The sequence below is a fragment of the Salvelinus alpinus genome, chromosome 6, assembly GCF_045679555.1.
Source record: "Salvelinus alpinus chromosome 6, SLU_Salpinus.1, whole genome shotgun sequence".
Lineage (NCBI taxonomy): Eukaryota > Metazoa > Chordata > Actinopteri > Salmoniformes > Salmonidae > Salvelinus > Salvelinus alpinus.
Window position 1 is genome coordinate 1,919,520 of NC_092091.1, and position 23,011 is coordinate 1,942,530.

The 23,011-nt window shown below is 46.4% G+C and overlaps 1 protein-coding gene across 1 annotated transcript in view; it reads left to right on the forward strand.

The window, feature by feature from the left end:
- Positions 1–20,979, forward strand: part of tbc1d2b (TBC1 domain family, member 2B) — a 110,734-nt gene extending 89,755 nt beyond the window's left edge. Inside the window, exons 12-16 of the mRNA XM_071405118.1 lie at positions 92–351; positions 3,123–3,240; positions 9,254–9,439; positions 14,684–14,805; positions 14,986–20,979. Coding sequence (XP_071261219.1) covers positions 92–351; positions 3,123–3,240; positions 9,254–9,439; positions 14,684–14,805; positions 14,986–15,181 — 882 coding nt within the window. The 3' untranslated portion in view covers positions 15,182–20,979. The remainder of the gene's footprint in view (positions 1–91; positions 352–3,122; positions 3,241–9,253; positions 9,440–14,683; positions 14,806–14,985) is intronic.
- The last annotated feature ends 2,032 nt before the right edge of the window (positions 20,980–23,011 follow it).

The following is a 23,011-nucleotide window of genomic DNA, read 5'->3' on the forward strand; positions in this document are numbered from 1 at the left end:
AATAAATCCAGAGTTTTCTCAGCCAAAAATAAATAGAGGTATGCAAGCATACATTAATCAATGACTCTACTTCCTCCCACCCTCTTCCCAGGTGTGGCGCTGGTGCGTATCCTACCACACCAGGAAGTTCCGTGACAGCCTGGCTCCAAACTACTACGAGACCTTACTGGGTGTGGCCAGAGACAAGCCCAATCCCGCCTCCAAACAGATAGAGCTGGACCTGCTGAGGACCTTGCCTAACAACAAACACTACTCCTCCCCCGGCGCCGACGGAATACAGAAACTACGTAATGTCCTGCTCGCCTTCTCCTGGAGGAACCCTGACATAGGATACTGCCAGGGACTCAACAGGTACAGGACTACTGCAGTATGACTACCATTCTATTACTACAGTACTTGTATACAGTAATCCCTCGTTTATCGCGGGGGTTACGTTCCGAAAATGACCCGCGATAAATGAAATCCGCGAAATAGAAAACTTTTTTTTTTTTTTTTACAATTAGCAACTATTACATGTATACAAATACAGTGACTCACGTGTAGGCCGTTTCGTCGACATTATGGGTTTAGGAGATGTTCGAAATTACAAGATAATTTGGCCAACTTAATGTAAATTTGCCAAGCTGTTTTATGTACGTACACATAACTGCACGAGACGACAAAATGATAGCACAATTCGTAGCATGTTTTGATACAAGAAGCGGGAGTGAGTTTTTAGCGAATCAGAATGCAGAGCACAATGCACCAAAAAAAAAAAAAAAAATGCATTATGAAAATCCGCGAAATACCGAATCCGCGATAAGTGAACCGCGAAGTGGCGAGGGATCACTGTATAGGGCTATATGTAATACTCCTAGTATATAGGGCTGGGCTATATGTCATACTTCTAGTATATAGGGCTATATGTAATACTCCTAGTATATAGGGCTGGGCTATATGTAATACTCCTAGTATATAGGGCTGGGCTATATGTAATACTCCTAGTATATAGGGCTGGGCTATATGTAATACTCCTAGTATATAGGGCTGGGCTATATGTAATACTCCTAGTATATAGGGCTGGGCTATATGTAATACTCCTAGTATATAGGGCTGGGCTATATGTAATACTCCTAGTATATAGGGCTGGGCTATATGTCATACTCCTAGTATATAGGGCTGGGCTATATGTAATACTCCTAGTATATAGGGCTGGGCTATATGTAATACTCCTAGTATATAGGGCTGGGCTATATGTCATACTTCTAGTATATAGGGCTGGGCTATATGTCATACTTCTAGTATATAGGGCTGGGCTATATGTCATACTTCTAGTATATAGGGCTGGGCTATATGTCATACTTCTAGTATATAGGGCTGGGCTATATGTAATACTCCTAGTATATAGGGCTGGGCTATATGTCATACTTCTAGTATATAGGGCTGGGCTATATGTAATACTCCTAGTATATAGGGCTGGGCTATATGTAATACTCCTAGTATATAGGGCTGGGCTATATGTCATACTCCTAGTATATAGGGCTGGGCTATATGTCATACTTCTAGTATATAGGGCTGGGCTATATGTCATACTTCTAGTATATAGGGCTGGGCTATATGTAATACTTCTAGTATATAGGGCTGTATGTGGACATGTAGCCCTATATGGACATCAGGACATCGATTACTCACCACTCCCTTTAACGAGCCCGACGTGAACGACGTACTGCTTTCCCGGGAACAGGCCCAAATCCCCATCATTTGCGTGAAGAGAAGACGGAGAAGAAGAGGGCGGAGGTTGGGCTGCGTTCTGATGATTCGTAGGAGATCGAATAAACCCCTCCGCCTTCCATTCTACTAGCTAACATGCAATCAGTGGAAAATAATATCGACGACCTACGAGGAAGATTAAACTATCAACGGGACATTAAAAAATCTTGTGCTTCACGGAGTCGTGGCTGAACGATGACATTATCAACATACAGCTGGCAGGTTATACGCTGTATCGGCAGGATAGAATAGCGGCGTCTGGTAAGACAAGGGGTGGCGGTCTATGTATATTTGTAAACAACAGCTGGTGCACAATATCAATGGAAGTCTCAAGGTTTTGCTCGCCTGAGGTAGAGTATCTCATGATGAGCTGTAGACCACACTATTTACCAAGAGAGTTTTCATCTATATTCTTTGAAGCTGTCTACATACCACCACAGACTGATGCTGGCACTAAGACCGCACTCAATGAGCTGTATATTCCGCCTTAAGCAAACAGGAAAACGCTCATCCAGAGGCGGTGCTCCTAGTGGCCGGGGACTTTAATGCAGTAAACTTAAATCCGTTTTACAAAATTTCTATCAGCATGTTAAATGTGCAACCAGAGGGAATAAAACTCTAGACCACCTTCACTCCACACACAGAGACAAATACAAAGCTCTTCCTCGCCCTCCATTTGGCAAATCTGACCATAATTCTATCCTCCTGATTCCTGCTTACAAGCAGAAATTAAAGCAGGAAGCACAAGTCACTCGGTCAATAAAAAAAGTGGTCAGATGCTAAGCTACAGGACTGTTTTGCTAGCACAGACTGGAATGTGTTCCGGGATTCCTCCGATGGCAGTGAGGAGTACACCACATCAGTCATTGGCTTCGTCAATAAGTGCATCGATGACGTCGTCCCCACAGTGACCGTACGTACAAATCCCAACCAGAAGCCATGAATTACAGCCAACATTCGCACTGAGCTAAAGGCTAGAGCTGCCGCTTTCAAGGAGTGGCACTCCAACCCGGAAGCTTATAAGAAATCCTGCTATGCCCTCCGACGAACTATCAAAGCCCCTGTGGCAGGGCTTGCAAACTGTTACAGACTACAAAGGGAAGCACAGGAGCGGGCTTCGTAGTGACACGGGCCTACCAGACGAGCTAAATTACTTCCATGCTCGCTTCGAGGCAAGCAACACTGAAGCATGCATGAGAGCATCGGCTGTTCCGGACGACTGTGTGATCACGCTCTCCGTACCACTCCAGATAACTAGAGGTGCTACTATATATGTTGTTTTCAACACCGCAGCTGACCCTGTGCTGTCCCCAACCTGTTGTTTTCCCTGATCTTCTGTCAGTGCTATGATCATCAGTGTTCTCCTCTCCTAGGTTGGCAGCCATAGCTCTGCTGTACCTGGACCAGGAGGATGCTTTCTGGTGTCTCATCACTATCGTAGAGGTCTTTATGCCCCAGGACTACTACACCAAGACCCTGCTGGGATCACAGGTACACTACTATACCACTACTATACCAAGACCCTGCTGGGATCACAGGTACACTACTATACCACTACTATACCACTACTATACCAAGACCCTGCTGGGATCACAGCTACACTACTATACCACTACTACACCACTACTATACCACTACTACACCAAGACCCTGCTGGGATCACAGGTACACTACTATACCACTACTATACCACTACTACACCACTACTACACCGCTACTATACCACTACTACACCACTACTACACCAAGACCCTGCTGGGATCACAGGTACACTACTATACCACTACTATACCACTACTACACCACTACTACACCAAGACCCTGCTGGGATCACAGGTACACTACTATACCACTACTACACCACTACTACACCAAGACCCTGCTGGGATCACAGGTACACTACTATACCACTACTATACCACTACTACACCACTACTACACCAAGACCCAGCTGGGATCACAGGTACACTACTATACCACTACTACACCAAGACCCTGCTGGCATCACAGGTACACTACTATACCACTACTACACCAAGACCCTACTGGGATCACAGGTACACTACTATACCACTACTAGACCACTACTATACCACTACTACACCAAGACCCTGCTGGGATCACAGGTACACTACTATACCACTACTAGACCACTACTACACCACTACTAGACCACTACTATACCACTACTATACCACTACTACACCACTACTAGACCACTACTACACCACTACTACACCACTACTAGACCACTACTAGACCACTACTAGACCACTACTACACCACTACTATACCACTACTACACCACTACTATACCACTACTAGACCTCTACTAGACCACTACTAGACCACTACTACACCACTACTACACCACTACTATACCACTACTACACCAAGACCCTGCTGGCATCACAGGTACACTACTATACCACTACTACACCAAGACCCTACTGGGATCACAGGTACACTACTATACCACTACTAGACCACTACTAGACCACTACTATACCACTACTACACCAAGACCCTGCTGGGATCACAGGTACACTACTATACCACTACTAGACCACTACTACACCACTACTAGACCACTACTATACCACTACTATACCACTACTACACCACTACTAGACCACTACTACACCACTACTACACCACTACTAGACCACTACTAGACCACTACTAGACCACTACTAGACCACTACTACACCACTACTATACCACTACTACACCACTACTATACCACTACTAGACCACTACTAGACCACTACTAGACCACTACTAGACCACTACTAGACCACTACTACACCACTACTACACCACTACTATACCACTACTACACCAAGACCCTGCTGGGATCACAGGTACACTACTATACCACTACTACACCAAGACCCTGCTGGGATCACAGGTACACTACTATACCACTACTATACCACTACTACACCACTACTACACCAAGACCCTGCTGGGATCACAGGTACACTACTATACCACTACTATACCACTACTACACCACTACTACACCAAGACCCTGCTGGGATCACAGGTACACTACTATACCACTACTACACCACTACTACACCAAGACCCTGCTGGGATCACAGGTACACTACTATACCACTACTATACCACTACTACACCACTACTACACCAAGACCCTGCTGGGATCACAGGTACACTACTATACCACTACTACACCAAGACCCTGCTGGGATCACAGGTACACTACTATACCACTACTACACCAAGACCCTGCTGGGATCACAGGTACACTACTATACCACTACTAGACCACTACTAGACCACTACTAGACCACTACTACACCAAGACCCTGCTGGGATCACAGGTACACTACTATACCACTACTAGACCACTACTATACCACTACTATACCACTACTATACCACTACTACACCACTACTAGACCACTACTAGACCACTACTACACCACTACTAGACCACTACTAGACCACTACTAGACCACTACTAGACCACTACTACACCACTACTACACCACTACTATACCACTACTACACCAAGACCCTGCTGGGATCACAGGTACACTACTATACCACTACTACACCAAGACCCTGCTGGGATCACAGGTACACTACTACGCCACTACTATACCACTACTATACCACTACTATACCACTACTATACCACTACTACACCACTACTATTGGACAATAAATATAGATATGGCTTATTAACCTATACGGTCCAAATAATGATGATCCAAACTTCTTTGAAAATATAAGAATTTATCAACTCTACAAGCAACACTAGACTCTATTATTATGGTGGGAGATTTTAATACGGTCTTAAATACCTCTATGGACCAGAAAGGAAATCACACTACAAACTATCACCCTCAGGCACTTAAGGAAATCATGAATGTCCCAGATATATTAGAATTAGTGGATATATGTAGACTTAAATATCCTGACCTAGTGAGATATACAGTGGGGAGGTTTAATATCCTGACTTAGTGACATATACATGGAGGAGGTTTAATATCCTGACCTAGTGAGATACACATGGAGGAGGTGTAATATCCTGACCTAGTGAGATATACATGGTGGAGGTTTAATATCCTGACCTCGTGAGATATACATGGTGGAGGTTTAATATCCTGACCTAGTGAGATATACATGGTGGAGGTTTAATATCCTGACCTAGTGAGATATACATGGAGGAGGTTTAATATCCTGACCTAGTGAGATATACATGGTGGAGGTTTAATATCCTGACCTAGTGAGATATACATGGAGGAGGTTTAATATCCTGACCTAGTGAGATACACATGGAGGAGGTTTAATCAAGCTAGTCGTCTTGACTACTTTCTTATGTCATTCTCTCTGGCACCAAAAGTTAGTGTTGATAGGGGACAGAATGCGGTCGGATCATCACATAATTGGCATACGTATTACTCATACAGAATTTCCACGTTGGCGAGGATATTGGAAATGTAATCAAAGCCTACTAGATGATAAATTGTTTAGAACAAGGACAGAAGAATTTATAACTGACTTTTTCAGACATAACATAGGTACAGCAGATCCCCGTATTGTACGGGACACTTTTAAATGTGCCTTTAGAGGCCATGCAATTCAGTACTCATCTATAAAACAAAAGGAATTTAGATCAAAAGAGTCCATATTAACAAAGGATATTGAAGGACTAACAGTACAGTTAGATAGCAATAAAAACGGTACCATAGGGGCACAGAATAAGTTAGAGGAAAAACAAAAAGAAATGGAGGAACTTATTCAAGAAAGATCCAGTGTAATATATTATAGAAAATAAAGCGAACTGGATGGAATATGGGGAAAAATTTACCAAATTATTTTTCAATCTTCAATATAGAAATGCTACCAAAAAAAATGTATTGAAACTTGTTACAAATGATGGAGTCATGATTCACCAAAAGATATTTTGAAAGAGGAAGTAAAGTACTTTAAGAATATGTTTTCGTTTCAGGCTCCTCCATCTCCACTAACCGAAGATAATTGTATGGATTTGTTTCCTAATAATAATGTGAAATCAACATCTGTACAGAAAGACTCATGTGAAGGCCAAATTACAGAGGAGGAACTGCTTGATGCAATTAAAGCCTTTAAGTCTGGGAAAACTCCAGGGCTGGATGGCATACCAGTGGAGGTATACCAAACTCCAGGGCTAGATGGCATACCAGTGGAGGTAGACCAAACTCCAGGGCTGGGTGGCATACCAGTGGAGGTATACCAAACTCCAGGGCTGGATGGTATACCAGTGGAGATATACCAAACTCCAGGGCTAGATGGTATACCAGTGGAGGTATACCAAACTCCAGGGCTGGATGGCATACCAGTGGAGATATACCAAACTCCAGGGCTGGATGGCATACCAGTGGAGATATACCAAACTCCAGGGCTGGATGGCATACCAGTGGAGGTATACCAAACTCCAGGGCTGGATGGCATACCAGTGGAGGTATACCAAACTCCAGGGCTGGATGGCATACCAGTGGAGGTATACCAAACTCCAGGGCTGGATGGCATACCAGTGGAGGTATACCAAACTCCAGGGCTGGATGGCATACCAGTGGAGGTATACCAAACTCCATGGCTGGATGACATACCAGTGGAGGTATACCAAACTCCATGGCTGGATGGCATACCAGTGGAGGTATACCAAACTCCAGGGCTGGATGGCATACCAGTGGAGGTATACCAAACTCCAGGGCTGGATGACATACCAGTGGAGGTATACCAAACTCCAGGGCTGGATGGCATACCAGTGGAGGTATACCAAACTCCAGGGCTGGATGGCATACCAGTGGAGGTATACCAAACTCCATGGCTGGATGACATACCAGTGGAGATATACCAAACTCCATGGCTGGATGACATACCAGTGGAGATATACCAAACTCCAGGGCTGGATGGCATACCAGTGGAGGTATACCAAACTCCAGGGCTGGATGACATACCAGTGGAGGTATACCAAACTCCAGGGCTGGATGGCATACCAGTGGAGGTATACCAAACTCCATGGCTGGATGACATACCAGTGGAGATATACCAAACTCCATGGCTGGATGACATACCAGTGGAGATATACCAAACTCCAGGGCTGGATGGCATACCAGTGGAGGTATACCAAACTCCAGGGCTGGATGACATACCAGTGGAGGTATACCAAACTCCAGGGCTGGATGGCATACCAGTGGAGGTATACCAAACTCCAGGGCTGGATGGCATACCAGTGGAGGTATACCAAACTCCAGGGCTGGATGACATACCAGTGGAGGTATACCAAACTCCAGGGCTGGATGACATACCAGTGGAGGTATACCAAACTCCAGGGCTGGATGGCATACCAGTGGAGGTATACCAAACTCCAGGGCTGGATGGCATACCAGTGGAGGTATACCAAACTCCATGGCTGGATGACATACCAGTGGAGGTATACCAAACTCCAGGGCTGGATGGCATACCAGTGGAGGTATACCAAACTCCAGGGCTGGATGGCATACCAGTGGAGATATACCAAACTCCAGGGCTGGATGGCATACCAGTGGAGATATACCAAACTCCAGGGCTGGATGGCATACCAGTGGATATATACCAAACTCCAGGGCTGGATGGCATACCAGTGGAGATATACCAAACTCCAGGGCTGGATGGCATACCAGTGGAGGTATACCAAACTCCAGGGCTGGATGGCATACCAGTGGAGGTATACCAAACTCCAGGGCTGGATGGCATACCAGTGGAGGTATACCAAACTCCAGGGCTGGATGGCATACCAGTGGAGGTATACCAAACTCCAGGGCTGGATGGCATACCAGTGGAGGTATACCAACCCTTTCTGATATACTCAGAGGACTGTTATTAGCATGTTTTAACCACTCCTATATAAACGGTAGATTATCAGACATGCAACAAGAAGGTCTGATATCATTATTACTGAAACAGGACCCAAGTGGTATCTATAAAGATCCAGTCCGTTTAAAAAATTGAGACCTCTTACACTTCAGTGTTGTGATGCAAAAATCCTAGCAAAATGCTTGGCGCATAGAATTTAAAAAAGTATTGTCAGATATTATTCATCCTAATTTGACCATGACAGTTTACAGTCTAAGGTAACAACAAGTAGGTCTAGAGGTCTAGAACTTAAGGAATGAATTGTACCAAATACAATGCTCTTAGTTTTAGAGATGTTCAGGACCAGTTTATTACTGGCCACCCATTCCAAAACAGACCTCAACTCTTTGTTAAGGGTTTCAGTGACTTCATTAGCTGTGGTTGCTGATGCGTATATGGTTGAATCATCAGCATACATGGACACACATGCTTTGTTTAATGCCAATGGGTCTGTGCAGCTGGCTGAACGTTTGACGTCCCTACCTGTCTGTCCTCTGTCTGTCCTCTCTGAGGACCATCGAGTGTTCAAGGACCTGCTGAATTAGTGTTGAGGGACTGAGGTGACCCCTGTGTGTTCTTTCACCTCTAGGTGGACCAGCGTGTTTTTAAAGACCTGCTGAGTGAGAAGCTGCCCAGACTCCACGCCCACTTTGATCTCTACAAGGTTGACTCCTCCCTCATTACCTTCAACTGGTTCCTGGTCCTCTTCGTAGACTCAGTGAACTCTGACCTCCTCTTCAAGATCTGGGATGCCTTCCTGTACGAGGGACCCAAGGTAGGCTGGATAACATGGTAGAACGGTTGACAGGGTAGAATAGTAGGATGGTTAACAGGGTAGGATAGTAGGATGGTTAACAGGGTAGGATAGTAGGATGGTTAACAGGGTAGGATAGTAGGATGGTTAACAGGGTAGGATAGTAGGATGGTTAACAGGGTAGGATAGTAGGATGGTTAACAGGGTAGGATAGTAGGATGGTTAACAGGGTAGGATGGTTAACAGGGTAAGATGGTAGGATGGTTAACAGGGTAGGATAGTAGGATGGTTAACAGGGTAAGATGGTTAACAGGGTAGGATGGTAGGATGGTTAACAGGGTAGGATGGTAGGATGGTTAACAGGGTAAGATAGTAGGATGTTTAACAGGGTAGGATGGTAGGATGGTTAACAGGGTAGGATAGTAGGATGGTTAACAGGGTAGGATAGTAGGATGGTTAACAGGGTAAGATGGTAGGATAGTTAACAGGGTAGTATAGTAGGATGGTTAACAGGGTAGGATAGTAGGATGGTTAACAGGGTAGGATAGTAGGATGGTTAACAGGGTAGTATAGTAGGATGGTTAACAGGGTAGTATAGTAGGATGGTTAACAGGGTAGGATAGTAGGATGGTTAACAGGGTAGGATAGTAGGATGGTTAACAGGGTAGTATAGTAGGATGGTTAACAGGGTAGGATGGTAGGATGGTTAACAGGGTAGGATAGTAGGATGGTTAACAGGGTAAGATAGTAGGATGGTTAACAGGGTAGGATAGTAGGATGGTTAACAGGGTAAGATAGTAGGATGGTTAACAGGGTAAGATAGTAGGATGGTTAACAGGGTAGGATGGTTAACAGGGTAAGATAGTAGGATGGTTAACAGGGTAAGATGGTAGGATGGTTAACAGGGTAGGATGGTTAACAGGGTAGGATGGTAGGATGGTTAACAGGGTAAGATAGTAGGATGGTTAACAGGGTAGGATGGTAGGATGGTTAACAGGGTAGGATGGTAGGATGGTTAACAGGGTAAGATAGTAGGATGGTTAACAGGGTAGGATGGTAGGATGGTTAACAGGGTAGGATAGTAGGATGGTTAACAGGGTAAGATAGTAGGATGGTTAACAGGGTAAGATAGTAGGATGGTTAACAGGGTAAGATAGTAGGATGGTTAACAGGGTAGGATAGTAGGATGGTTAGCAGGGTAAGATAGTAGGATGGTTAACAGGGTAGGATAGTAGGATGGTTAACAGGGTAAGATAGTAGGATGGTTAACAGGGTAAGATAGTAGGATGGTTAACAGGGTAAGATAGTAGGATGGTTAACAGGGTAAGATAGTAGGATGGTTAACAGGGTAAGATAGTAGGATGGTTAACAGGGTAGGATAGTAGGATGGTTAACAGGGTAAGATAGTAGGATGGTTAACAGGGTAAGATAGTAGGATGGTTAACAGGGTAAGATAGTAGGATGGTTAACAGGGTAAGATAGTAGGATGGTTAACAGGGTAGGATAGTTGGATGGTTAACAGGGTAAGATAGTAGGATGGTTAACAAGGTAGGATAGTAGGATGGTTAACAGGGTAAGATAGTAGGATGGTTAACAGGGTAGGATGGTAGGATGGTTAACAGGGTAAGATGGTAGGATGGTTAACAGGGTAGGATAGTAGGATGGTTAACAGGGTAGGATAGTAGGATGGTTAACAGGGTAAGATAGTAGGATGGTTAACAGGGTAGGATAGTAGGATGGTTAACAGGGTAAGATAGTAGGATGGTTAACAGGGTAAGATAGTAGGATGGTTAACAGGGTAAGATAGTAGGATGGTTAACAGGGTAAGATAGTAGGATGGTTAACAGGGTAAGATGGTAGGATGGTTAACAGGGTAAGATGGTAGGATGGTTAACAGGGTAGGATGGTAGGATGGTTAACAGGGTAAGATAGTAGGATGGTTAACAGGGTAGGATAGTAGGATGGTTAACAGGGTAAGATAGTAGGATGGTTAACAGGGTAAGATAGTAGGATGGTTAACAGGGTAGGATAGTAGGATGGTTAACAGGGTAGGATAGTTGGATGGTTAACAGGGTAAGATAGTAGGATGGTTAACAAGGTAGGATAGTAGGATGGTTAACAGGGTAAGATAGTAGGATGGTTAACAGGGTAGGATGGTAGGATGGTTAACAGGGTAAGATGGTAGGATAGTAGGATGGTTAACAGGGTAGGATATTAGGATGGTTAACAGGGTAAGATAGTAGGATGGTTAACAGGGTAAGATAGTAGGATGGTTAACAGGGTAGGATAGTAGGATGGTTAACAGGGTAAGATAGTAGGATGGTTAACAGGGTAAGATAGTAGGATGGTTAACAGGGTAAGATAGTAGGATGGTTAACAGGGTAAGATAGTAGGATGGTTAACAGGGTAAGATAGTAGGATGGTTAACAGGGTAAGATGGTAGGATGGTTAACAGGGTAAGATGGTAGGATGGTTAACAGGGTAGGATGGTAGGATGGTTAACAGGGTAAGATAGTAGGATGGTTAACAGGGTAGGATAGTAGGATGGTTAACAGGGTAAGATAGTAGGATGGTTAACAGGGTAAGATAGTAGGATGGTTAACAGGGTAAGATAGTAGGATGGTTAACAGGGTAAGATGGTAGGATGGTTAACAGGGTAAGATGGTAGGATGGTTAACAGGGTAAGATAGTAGGATGGTTAACAGGGTAAGATAGTAGGATGGTTAACAGGGTAAGATAGTAGGATGGTTAACAGGGTAGGATAGTTGGATGGTTAATAGGGTAAGATAGTAGGATGGTTAACAAGGTAGGATAGTAGGATGGTTAACAGGGTAAGATAGTAGGATGGTTAACAGGGTAAGATAGTAGGATGGTTAACAGGGTAGGATAGTAGGATGGTTAACAGGGTAGGATAGTAGGATGGTTAACAGGGTAGGATGGTTAACAGGGTAGAATAGTAGGATGGTTAACAGGGTAAGATAGTAGGATGGTTAACAGGGTAAGATGGTAGGATGGTTAACAGGGTAAGATAGTAGGATGGTTAACAGGGTAGGATGGTAGGATGGTTAACAGGGTAGGGTGGTTAACAGGGTAGGATGGTAGGATGGTTAACAGGGTAAGATGGTAGGATGGTTAACAGGGTAGGATGATAGGATGGTTAACAGGGTAGGATGGTAGGATGGTTAACAGGGTAGGATGGTAGGATGGTTAACAGGGTAGGATGGTAGGATGGTTAACAGGGTAAGGTGGTAGGATGGTTAACAGGGTAAGGTGGTAGGATGGTTAACAGGGTAGGGTGGTAGAACTGGTGAACAGGGTAAGATGGTAGGATGGTTAACAGGGTAGGGTGGTAGAACTGGTGAACAGGGTAGGGTGGAATCCCAGCCTCATGGAGAGTCCCCTTTTAACTGAATCCCATCCTCATAGAGAGTCCCCTTTTAACTGAATCCCAGCCTCATGGAGATTCCCCCTTTTAACTGAATCCCAGCCTCATGGAGAGTCCCCCTTTTAACTGAATCCCAGCCTCATGGAGAGTCCCCCTTTTAACTGAATCCCAGCCTCATGGAGATTCCCCCTTTTAACTGAATCCCAGCCTCATGGAGAGTCCCCCTTTTAACTGAATCCCAGCCTCATGGAGAGTCCCCCTTTTAACTGAATCCCAGCCTCATGGAGAGTCCCCCTTTTAACTGAATCCCAGCCTCATGGAGAGTCCCCCTTTTAACTGAATCCCAGCCTCATGGAGAGTCCCCTTTTTAACTGAATCCCAGCCTCATGGAGAGCCCTTTTAACTGAATCCCAGCCTCATGGAGAGTCCCCTTTTTAACTGAATCCCAGCCTCATGGAGAGTCCCCTTTTTAACTGAATCCCAGCCTCATGGAGAGTCCCCTTTTTAACTCAACAAACCTTAGAGCTGAAACAAGAAGGAACTTCTGGGGCCCCACAGTTGTCTTCTAAATAGTTAATGATTCACATCACTCAGCGAAGTGCCCGTCTCTACCAGGTCAGGACAAGGTGTTGATACCAGATCTAACCATAGGCTTACTACCAGATCAGGACAAGGCGTTGATACCAGATCTAACCATAGGCTTACTACCAGATCAGGACAAGGCGTTGATACCAGCTCTAACCATAGGCTTACTACCAGATCAGGACAAGGCGTTGATACCAGATCTAACCATAGGCTTACTACCAGATCAGGACAAGGCGTTGATACCAGATCTAACCATAGGCTTACTACCAGATCAGGACAAGGCGTTGATACCAGATCTAACCATAGGCTTACTACCATATCAGGACAAGGCGTTGATACCAGATCTAACCATAGGCTTACTACCAGATCAGGACAAGGCATTGATACCAGATCTAACCATAGGCTTACTACCAGATCAGGACAAGGTGTTGATACCAGATCTAACCATAGGCTTACTACCAGATCAGGACATGGCGTTGATACCAGAGCTAACCATAGGCTTACTACCAGATCAGGACAAGGCATTGATACCAGATCTAACCATAGGCTTACTACCAGATCAGGACAAGGCATTGATACCAGATCTAACCATAGGCTTACTACCAGATCAGGACAAGGCATTGATACCAGATCTAACCATAGGCTTACTACCAGATCAGGACAAGGCGTTGATACCAGATCTAACCATAGGCTTACTACCAGATCAGGACAAGGCATTGATACCAGATCTAACCATAGGCTTACTACCAGATCAGGACAAGGTGTTGATACCAGATCTAACCATAGGCTTACTACCAGATCAGGACATGGCGTTGATACCAGATCTAACCATAGGCTTACTACCAGATCAGGACAAGGCATTGATACCAGATCTAACCATAGGCTTACTACCAGATCAGGACATGGCGTTGATACCAGATCTAACCATAGGCTTACTACCAGATCAGGACAAGGCATTGATACCAGATCTAACCATAGGCTTACTACCAGATCAGGACAAGGCATTGATACCAGATCTAACATCAAATGTATTTTATAATGCCTTTTAACATCAGCAGTCACAAAAAAAAGAAACTAAGTGCTTTACAGATACTCAGCCTAAAACCCCACAGAGCAAGCAGAGGAAGAAGCACAGTGACTAGGAACCGCTCCCTAGAAGACAGGAACCTAGGAAGAAACCTAGAGGATCAGCCTCTAAAGACTTGTAACGGTCTTTAGTATGAGCGTTAATCTGTCATAGGAATCTGACTCGGGTGTCATTTTACAGTGACTTTCATGGCTCTGTCTCTCCTCAGATCATCTTCCGCTTCGCCCTCGCTCTCTTCAAGTACAAGGAGGAAGAGTTTCTGAAGCTCCAGGACTCCATGGCCATCTTCAAGTACCTCCGCTATTTCACTATAACTATCCTGGACTGGAGGTACAGCACTCTAAACCTCCCGTATTCTCTCAGTGTATTGAGTAATGTCTGACTCATTAGAATGACCAGTAATTCTGTGTTTACTGTAGATGCTGATCAAGTCTGTTGGCTTTCTTGCCAAATATGAAAACTAATTTGAAGTCTGTTGTGTATCTGTGTGCGTCTCTCTCCTCCCTGCAGGAAGTTGATGAGCATAGCGTTTGTGGACATGAATCCGTTCCCCCTCAGACAGATCCAGAACCGCAGGACCTTCCATCTGGAGAAGGTTAGACTAGAGCTGACAGAGCTTGAGGCCATCAGACAAACCTTCCTCAGAGAGAGAGAAACACACACCGACGCACGCACGCTGTGTAGCGACGATGAGGAGGACAACTAGCCAATCAGGGCCCAGGACAACTAGCACATCAGTAGAGAGACTGACCACGGCCCCCGACGCATTCACGCTTTGTAGCGACAACTAGCACACAGCCTGTCAGGGTGCAGTGCCTGCAGACTCCAGCCAATCAGGATCCAGGTCTGTGTGATTCTATCGTTTCACCTGCAGACTCCAGCCAATCAGGACCCTAGCCTGGCTGTCCCGCCCACCTTCAGACCAAACAGACGCTGTCATGAGTAATGACCCATCATGATGACCAGTGATATATCCACATACTCCCCACTCTCTGCAATGCTGGACCTGTCACCTCCATGTTCTCCACATACTCCCCACTCTCTGCAATGCTGGACCTGTCATCTCCATGTTCTCCACATACTCCCCACTCTCTGCAATGCTGGACCTGTCATCTCCATGTTCTCCATATACTCCCCACTCTCTGCAATGCTGGACCTGTCACCTCCATGTTCTCCATATACTCCCCACTCTCTGCAACGCTGGACCTGTCATCTCCATGTTCTCCACATACTCCCCACTCTCTGCAATGCTGGACCTGTCATCTCCATGTTCTCCACATACTCCCCACTCTCTGCAACGCTGGACCTGTCATCTCCATGTTCTCCACATACTCCCCACTCTCTGCAACGCTGGACCTGTCACCTCCATGTTCTCCATATACTCCCCACTTTCTGCAACGCTGGACCTGTCACCTCCATGTTCTCCACATACTCCCCACTCTCTGCAACGCTGGACCCGTCACCTCCATGTTCTCCACATACTCCCCACTCTCTGCAACGCTGGACCTGTCACCTCCATGTTCTCCACATACTCCCCACTCTCTGCAGCGCTGGACCTGTCTCCTCCATGTTCTCCACATACTCCCCACTCTCTGCAACGCTGGACCGGTCACCTCCATATACTCCCCACTCTCTGCAACGCTGGACCCGTCAACTTCATGTTCTCCACATACTCCCCACTCGCTGCAACGCTGGACCTGTCACCTCCATGTTCTCCACATACTCCCCACTCTCTGCAACGCTGGACCTGTCACCTCCATGTTCTCCACATACTCCCCACTCTCTGCAATGCTGGACCCGTCAACTCCATGTTCTCCACATACTCCCCACTCTCTGCAACGCTGGACCTGTCACCTCCATGTTCTCCACATACTCCCCACTCTCTGCAATGCTGGACCCGTCAACTCCATGTTCTCCACATACTCCCCACTCTCTGCAATGCTGGACCCGTCAACTCCATGTTCTCCACATACTCCCCACTCTCTGCAACGCTGGACCTGTCACCTCCATGTTCTCCACATACTCCCCACTCTCTGCAACGCTGGACCTGTCATCTCCATGTTCTCCACATACTCCCCACTCTCTGCAACGTTGGACCCGTCACCTCCATGTTCTCCACATACTCCCCACTCTCTGCAACGCTGGACCTGTCACCTCCATGTTCTCCACATACTCCCCACTCTCTGCAATGCTGGACCCGTCACCTCCATGTTCTCCACATACTCCCCACTCTCTGCAACGTTGGACCCGTCACCTCCATGTTCTCCACATACTCCCCACTCTCTGCAATGCTGGACCCGTCATCTCCATGTTCTCCACATACTCCCCACTCTCTGCAATGCTGGACCTGTCACCTCCATGTTCTCCATATACTCCCCACTTTCTGCAACGCTGGACCTGTCACCTCCATGTTCTCCACATACTCCCCACTCTCTGCAACGCTGGACCTGTCACCTCCATGTTCTCCACATACTCCCCACTCTCTGCAATGCTGGACCTGTCATCTCCATGTTCTCCACATACTCCCCACTCTCTGCAATGCTGGACCTGTCATCTCCATGTTCTCCATATACTCCCCACTCTCTGCAACGCTGGACCTGTCATCTCCATGTTCTCCACATACTCCCCACTCTCTGCAATGCTGGACCTGTCATCTCCATGTTCTCCATATACTCCCCACTCTCTGCAACGCTGGACCTGTCATCTCCATGTTCTCCACATACTCCCCACTCTCTGCAACGCTGGACCTGTCACCTCCATGTTCTCCATATACTCCCCACTTTCTGCAACGCTGGACCTGTCACCTCCATGTTCTCCACATACTCCCCACTCTCTGCAACGCTGGACCCGTCACCTCCATGTTCTCCACATACTCCCCACTCTCTGCAACGCTGGACCTGTCACCTCCATGTTCTCCACATACTCCCCACTCTCTGCAGCGCTGGACCTGTCTCCTCCATGTTCTCCACATACTCCCCACTCTCTGCAACGCTGGACCGGTCACCTCCATATACTCCCCACTCTCTGCAACGCTGGACCCGTCAACTTCATGTTCTCCACATACTCCCCACTCGCTGCAACGCTGGACCTGTCACCTCCATGTTCTCCACATACTCCCCACTCTCTGCAACGCTGGACCTGTCACCTCCATGTTCTCCACATACTCCCCACTCTCTGCAATGCTGGACCCGTCAACTCCATGTTCTCCACATACTCCCCACTCTCTGCAACGCTGGACCTGTCACCTCCATGTTCTCCACATACTCCCCACTCTCTGCAATGCTGGACCCGTCAACTCCATGTTCTCCACATACTCCCCACTCTCTGCAATGCTGGACCCGTCAACTCCATGTTCTCCACATACTCCCCACTCTCTGCAACGCTGGACCTGTCACCTCCATGTTCTCCACATACTCCCCACTCTCTGCAACGCTGGACCTGTCATCTCCATGTTCTCCACATACTCCCCACTCTCTGCAACGTTGGACCCGTCACCTCCATGTTCTCCACATACTCCCCACTCTCTGCAACGCTGGACCTGTCACCTCCATGTTCTCCACATACTCCCCACTCTCTGCAATGCTGGACCCGTCACCTCCATGTTCTCCACATACTCCCCACTCTCTGCAACGTTGGACCCGTCACCTCCATGTTCTCCACATACTCCCCACTCTCTGCAATGCTGGACCCGTCATCTCCATGTTCTCCACATACTCCCCACTCTCTGCAATGCTGGACCTGTCACCTCCATGTTCTCCATATACTCCCCACTTTCTGCAACGCTGGACCTGTCACCTCCATGTTCTCCACATACTCCCCACTCTCTGCAACGCTGGACCTGTCACCTCCATGTTCTCCACATACTCCCCACTCTCTGCAACGCTGGACCTGTCACCTCCATATACTCCCCACTCTCTGCAACGCTGGACCTGTCTTCTCCATGTTCTCCACATACTCCCCACTCTCTGCAACGTTGGACCCGTCTACTCCATGTTCTCCACATACTCCCCACTCTCTGCAACGTTGGACCCGTCACCTCCATGTTCTCCACATACTCCCCACTCTCTGCAATGCTGGACCCGTCACCTCCATGTTCTCCACATGCTGAGCCCTGTGGCTTGGACCCGTCACCTCCATGTTCTCCACATGCTGAGCCCTGTGGCTTGGACCCGTCACCTCCATGTTCTCCACATGCTGAGCCCTGTGGCTTGGACCCGGCACCTCCATGTTCTCCACATGCTGAGCCCTGTGGCTTGTTGTGGACCCGTCACCTCCATGTTCTCCACATGCTGAGCCCTGTGGCTTGGACCCGTCACCTCCATGTTCTCCACATGCTGAGCCCTGTGGCTTGGACCCGGCACCTCCATGTTCTCCACATGCTGAGCCCTGTGGCTTGTTGTGGACCCGTCACCTCCATGTTCTCCACATGCTGAGCCCTGTGGCTTGGACCCGTCACCTCCATGTTCTCCACATGCTGAGCCCTCTGGCTTGTTGTGGACCAAAACGCTCTTGGCCAAATGTTCTTTCAATTACTTCCAATCTTTTGTAAACGTGTTAATCTGTTTGTTGTGGCTGAGGGACATTGAGCTGAGAGGTTGACATGACAACCACAGTGATATTCTGTCCCACAGCCATACAGCTGTGAATGCAGAGCTGGATCATGCCAATCTGAATCAGTATTTTTCTAATAAATCATTGTGCTCTTTGGAGAGGAGGGACTGATTTTGTATTCGTAGATAACCTGACTGCTATAGCCCTCTCAAATTATAGGTAGGTGGGTTTCTTGTTTCCAGATTAGCTGCTGCAATATACTATACAGTAACCAGCAGACCTTGTTGGTAGCCCCTGTCTGTCTACGAAGCACTTGAACCCCTTTTTTACCAAAACGTCTATTGATTGGCGCTTTACATAGAAACCTTGGACCAATAATAGTCCATCATTCCAGACTCCAGTACATTTCCAGAAATGCTGTCCCTCCCGTCCCGCTGAACGAAGGATGAGGAACAGAGGCAGAACCCGGATTCACCTCAACCCTGTCACAGGGCAGGAGTTACTCTGCAGTAACATACTGTCATATCACATCACGTGGTGTTAATAAGGGACATTTTATGAGGGAATCTACTAGTCTGAGTATCACCTGTCTCTACCAGTCTGTTTCTCTTCCTGTTTACATTTTCCCTTGACTTTTTCTTCACTTATTTTTTGTGCTTTCCAGACTCATCAAATGTTTCTTTGATATTTGTTCTTAAATGTTTCGGCACATCTACACTGACTAGACCAAACATTAGGAACCCATATTGAGTCGCACCCCCACCCCCCTTTTTGCCCTCAGAACAGCCTCAAGTGGTTGGGGCATGGACTCTACAAGGTGTCGAAAGCGTTCCACAGGGATGCTGGTCCATGTTGACTCCAATGCTTCCCACAGTTGTGTCCAGTTGGCTGGATGTCCTTTGGGTGGTGGACCCATTCCTGATACACACAGGAAACTGTTGAGTGTGAAAAACCCAGCAGTGTTGCAGTTCTTGACACAAAACGGTGCACCAACTACCAAACCCCGTTCAAAGGCACTTAAATATTTTGTCTTCCCTATTGACCCTCTGAATGACAGACACAATCCATGTCTCAATTGTCAAGGCTTAAAAATCCTTCTTTAACCTGTCTCCTCCCCTTCATCTACACTGATTTGAAGTGGATTTCACAAGTGACATCAATAAGGGATCATAGCTTTCACCTGGATTGTCTGTCATGGAAAGATCAGGTGTTCTTAATGTTTTGTCCACTCAGCGAATGTTTCCACTTAATTTAGTATTAGATTACTGAGAGTGGCCGACTATATTCTTATATTGGCCTACTATATTGAATGTGACTTTTTTTTAAAAATACAAATGGAGAATTGTGGTGTCGCACAATGCCATAGAAACAATGACAAGTTGTCTTATAGTTATACTGTGAGAAGTGTGTTTTCTCTGAGAGCTGGTCTCTCTAGGAACCTTCTGGTGTCGAGTGCTGTACCCATCCCATCACGTTACCATGGTTTCACTTACCTATATAGGTTTATTATTAGACAGGATTGCACCCAACATTAAAAACACAAGTTATACTCAACTTTAACGTCACACCCTTCCTGTTGACCAATCACCTTTTTTTATTTGTTCCAATGTTAATTTCTTTGATCAAGTATCGTATCACCTTGTATCTCAGCTGGTTTCTTTCTGTATTCAATAAGCTATCCCACTCCCTTGTTATTGCTGTTGTAAGCTTTGAGGTGTGTCTAACCCTGTGCATCACCACTCCTCAATCCTAACAATCTTTTCAAAGCAACACCTTGCACAATCATCTATGTCTAGTGCCATTGCAACCTTCCACAAAATCTATGAATATTGAATATCATTTCCACAGAATTCTTATTCAACTGATCGTGCCAGAAATGGACCACTATCAACACAAAATGAATATTTTATATGAGCTGTATGATCACCTAATAAACATTGTTATAGCTGTGCACATCTGTCTTAATGCTGTTATTGTAATTACACGTTATAAACTTTCTACAGAGAAAGGATCCACATCCCTGGACTTCTTCCACATTTTGTCTCTGGCCTAAACACAATGTCAAAGTGGAATTGTGTTTTTTTACAAATTAATAAAAGATGAAAAGCTGAAATGTCTTGAGTCAATAAGTATTCAACCCCTTTGTTATGGTAGGGAGCCTAAATAAGTTCAGGGGTAAACATGTGCTTAACAAGTCACATAATAAGTTGCATGGACTCACTCTGTGTGCAATAATAGTGTTTAACATGATTTTTGAATGACTACCTCATCTCTACCCCACACATACAATTATCTGTAAGGTCCCTCAGTCCAGCAGTGAATTTCAAGCACCGATTCAAACACAAAGATCAGGGAGGTTTTCCAATGCCTCACAAAGAAGGGCACTTATTGGTAGATGGTTAAATATATTTTTAAAGCAGACATTGAATATCCCTTTGAGCATGGTGAAGTTATTAATTACACTTTGGATGGTGTATCAATATACCCAGTCACTACAAAGATACAGGCATCCTTCCTAACTCAGTTGCCAGAGAGGAAAGAAACTGCTCAGGGATTTCACCATGAGGCCAATTGTGACTAAAACAGTTACAGGAGAAAACTTAGGATGGATCAACATTGTAGTCACTCCACAATTGACAGAGTGAAAAGAAGAAAGCCTGTACAGAAAAACATGCATCCTGTTTACAAGGCACCAAAGCAAAACTGCGGAAAAGCAATTCACTTTTTGTCCTGAACACAGTGTTATGTTTGCTGCAAATCCAACACATCACTGAGTACCACTCTTCATATTTTCAAGCATAGTGGTGGCTGCAGCTACTGCTCTGCTAGCCATGTGGTGGTGCTACTACTACTCTGCTAGCCATGTGGTGGTGTTACTCCTGCTCTGCTAGCCATGTGGTGGTGCTACTCCTGCTCTGCTAGCCATGTGGTGGTGCTACTGCTCTGCTAGCCATGTGGTGGTGCTACTACTGCTCTGCAAGCCATGTGGTGGTGCTACTACTACTCTGCTAGCCATGTGGTGGTGTTACTCCTGCTCTGCTAGCCATGTGGTGGTGCTACTCCTGCTCTGCAAGCCATGTGGTGGTGTTACTCCTGCTCTGCTAGCCATGTGGTGGTGCTACTACTGCTCTGCTAGCCATGTGGTGGTGCTACTACTGCTCTGCTAGCCATGTGGTGGTGCTACTACTGCTCTGCTAGCCATGTGGTGCTACTACTACTCTGCTAGCCATGTGGTGGTGCTACTCCTGCTCTGCTAGCCATGTGGTGGTGCTACTGCTCTGCTAGCCATGTGGTGGTGCTACTGCTCTGCTAGCCATGTGGTGGTGGTACTACTGCTCTGCTAGCCATGTGGTGGTGCTACTGCTCTGCTAGCCATGTGGTGGTGCTACTACTGCTCTGCTAGCCATGTGGTGGTGCTACTGCTCTGCTAGCCATGTGGTGGTGGTACTACTGCTCTGCTAGCCATGTGGTGGTGCTACTGCTCTGCTAGCCATGTGGTGGTGCTACTACTGCTCTGCTAGCCATGTGGTGGTGCTACTGCTCTGCTAGCCATGTGGTGGTGCTACTACTGCTCTGCTAGCCATGTGGTGGTGCTACTACTGCTCTGCTAGCCATGTGGTGGTGCTACTACTGCTCTGCTAGCCATGTGGTGGTGCTACTCCTGCTCTGCTAGCCATGTGGTGGTGCTACTACTGCTCTGCTAGCCATGTGGTGGTGCTACTACTGCTCTGCTAGCCATGTGGTGGTGCTACTCCTGCTCTGCTAGCCATGTGGTGGTGCTACTCCTGCTCTGCTAGCCATGTGGTGGTGCTACTCCTGCTCTGCTAGCCATGTGGTGGTGCTACTACTGCTCTGCTAGCCATGTGGTGGTGCTACTCCTGCTCTGATAGCCATGTGGTGGTGCTACTCCTGCTCTGCTAGCCATGTGGTGGTGCTACTCCTGCTCTGCTAGCCATGTGGTGGTGCTACTCCTGCTCTGCTAGCC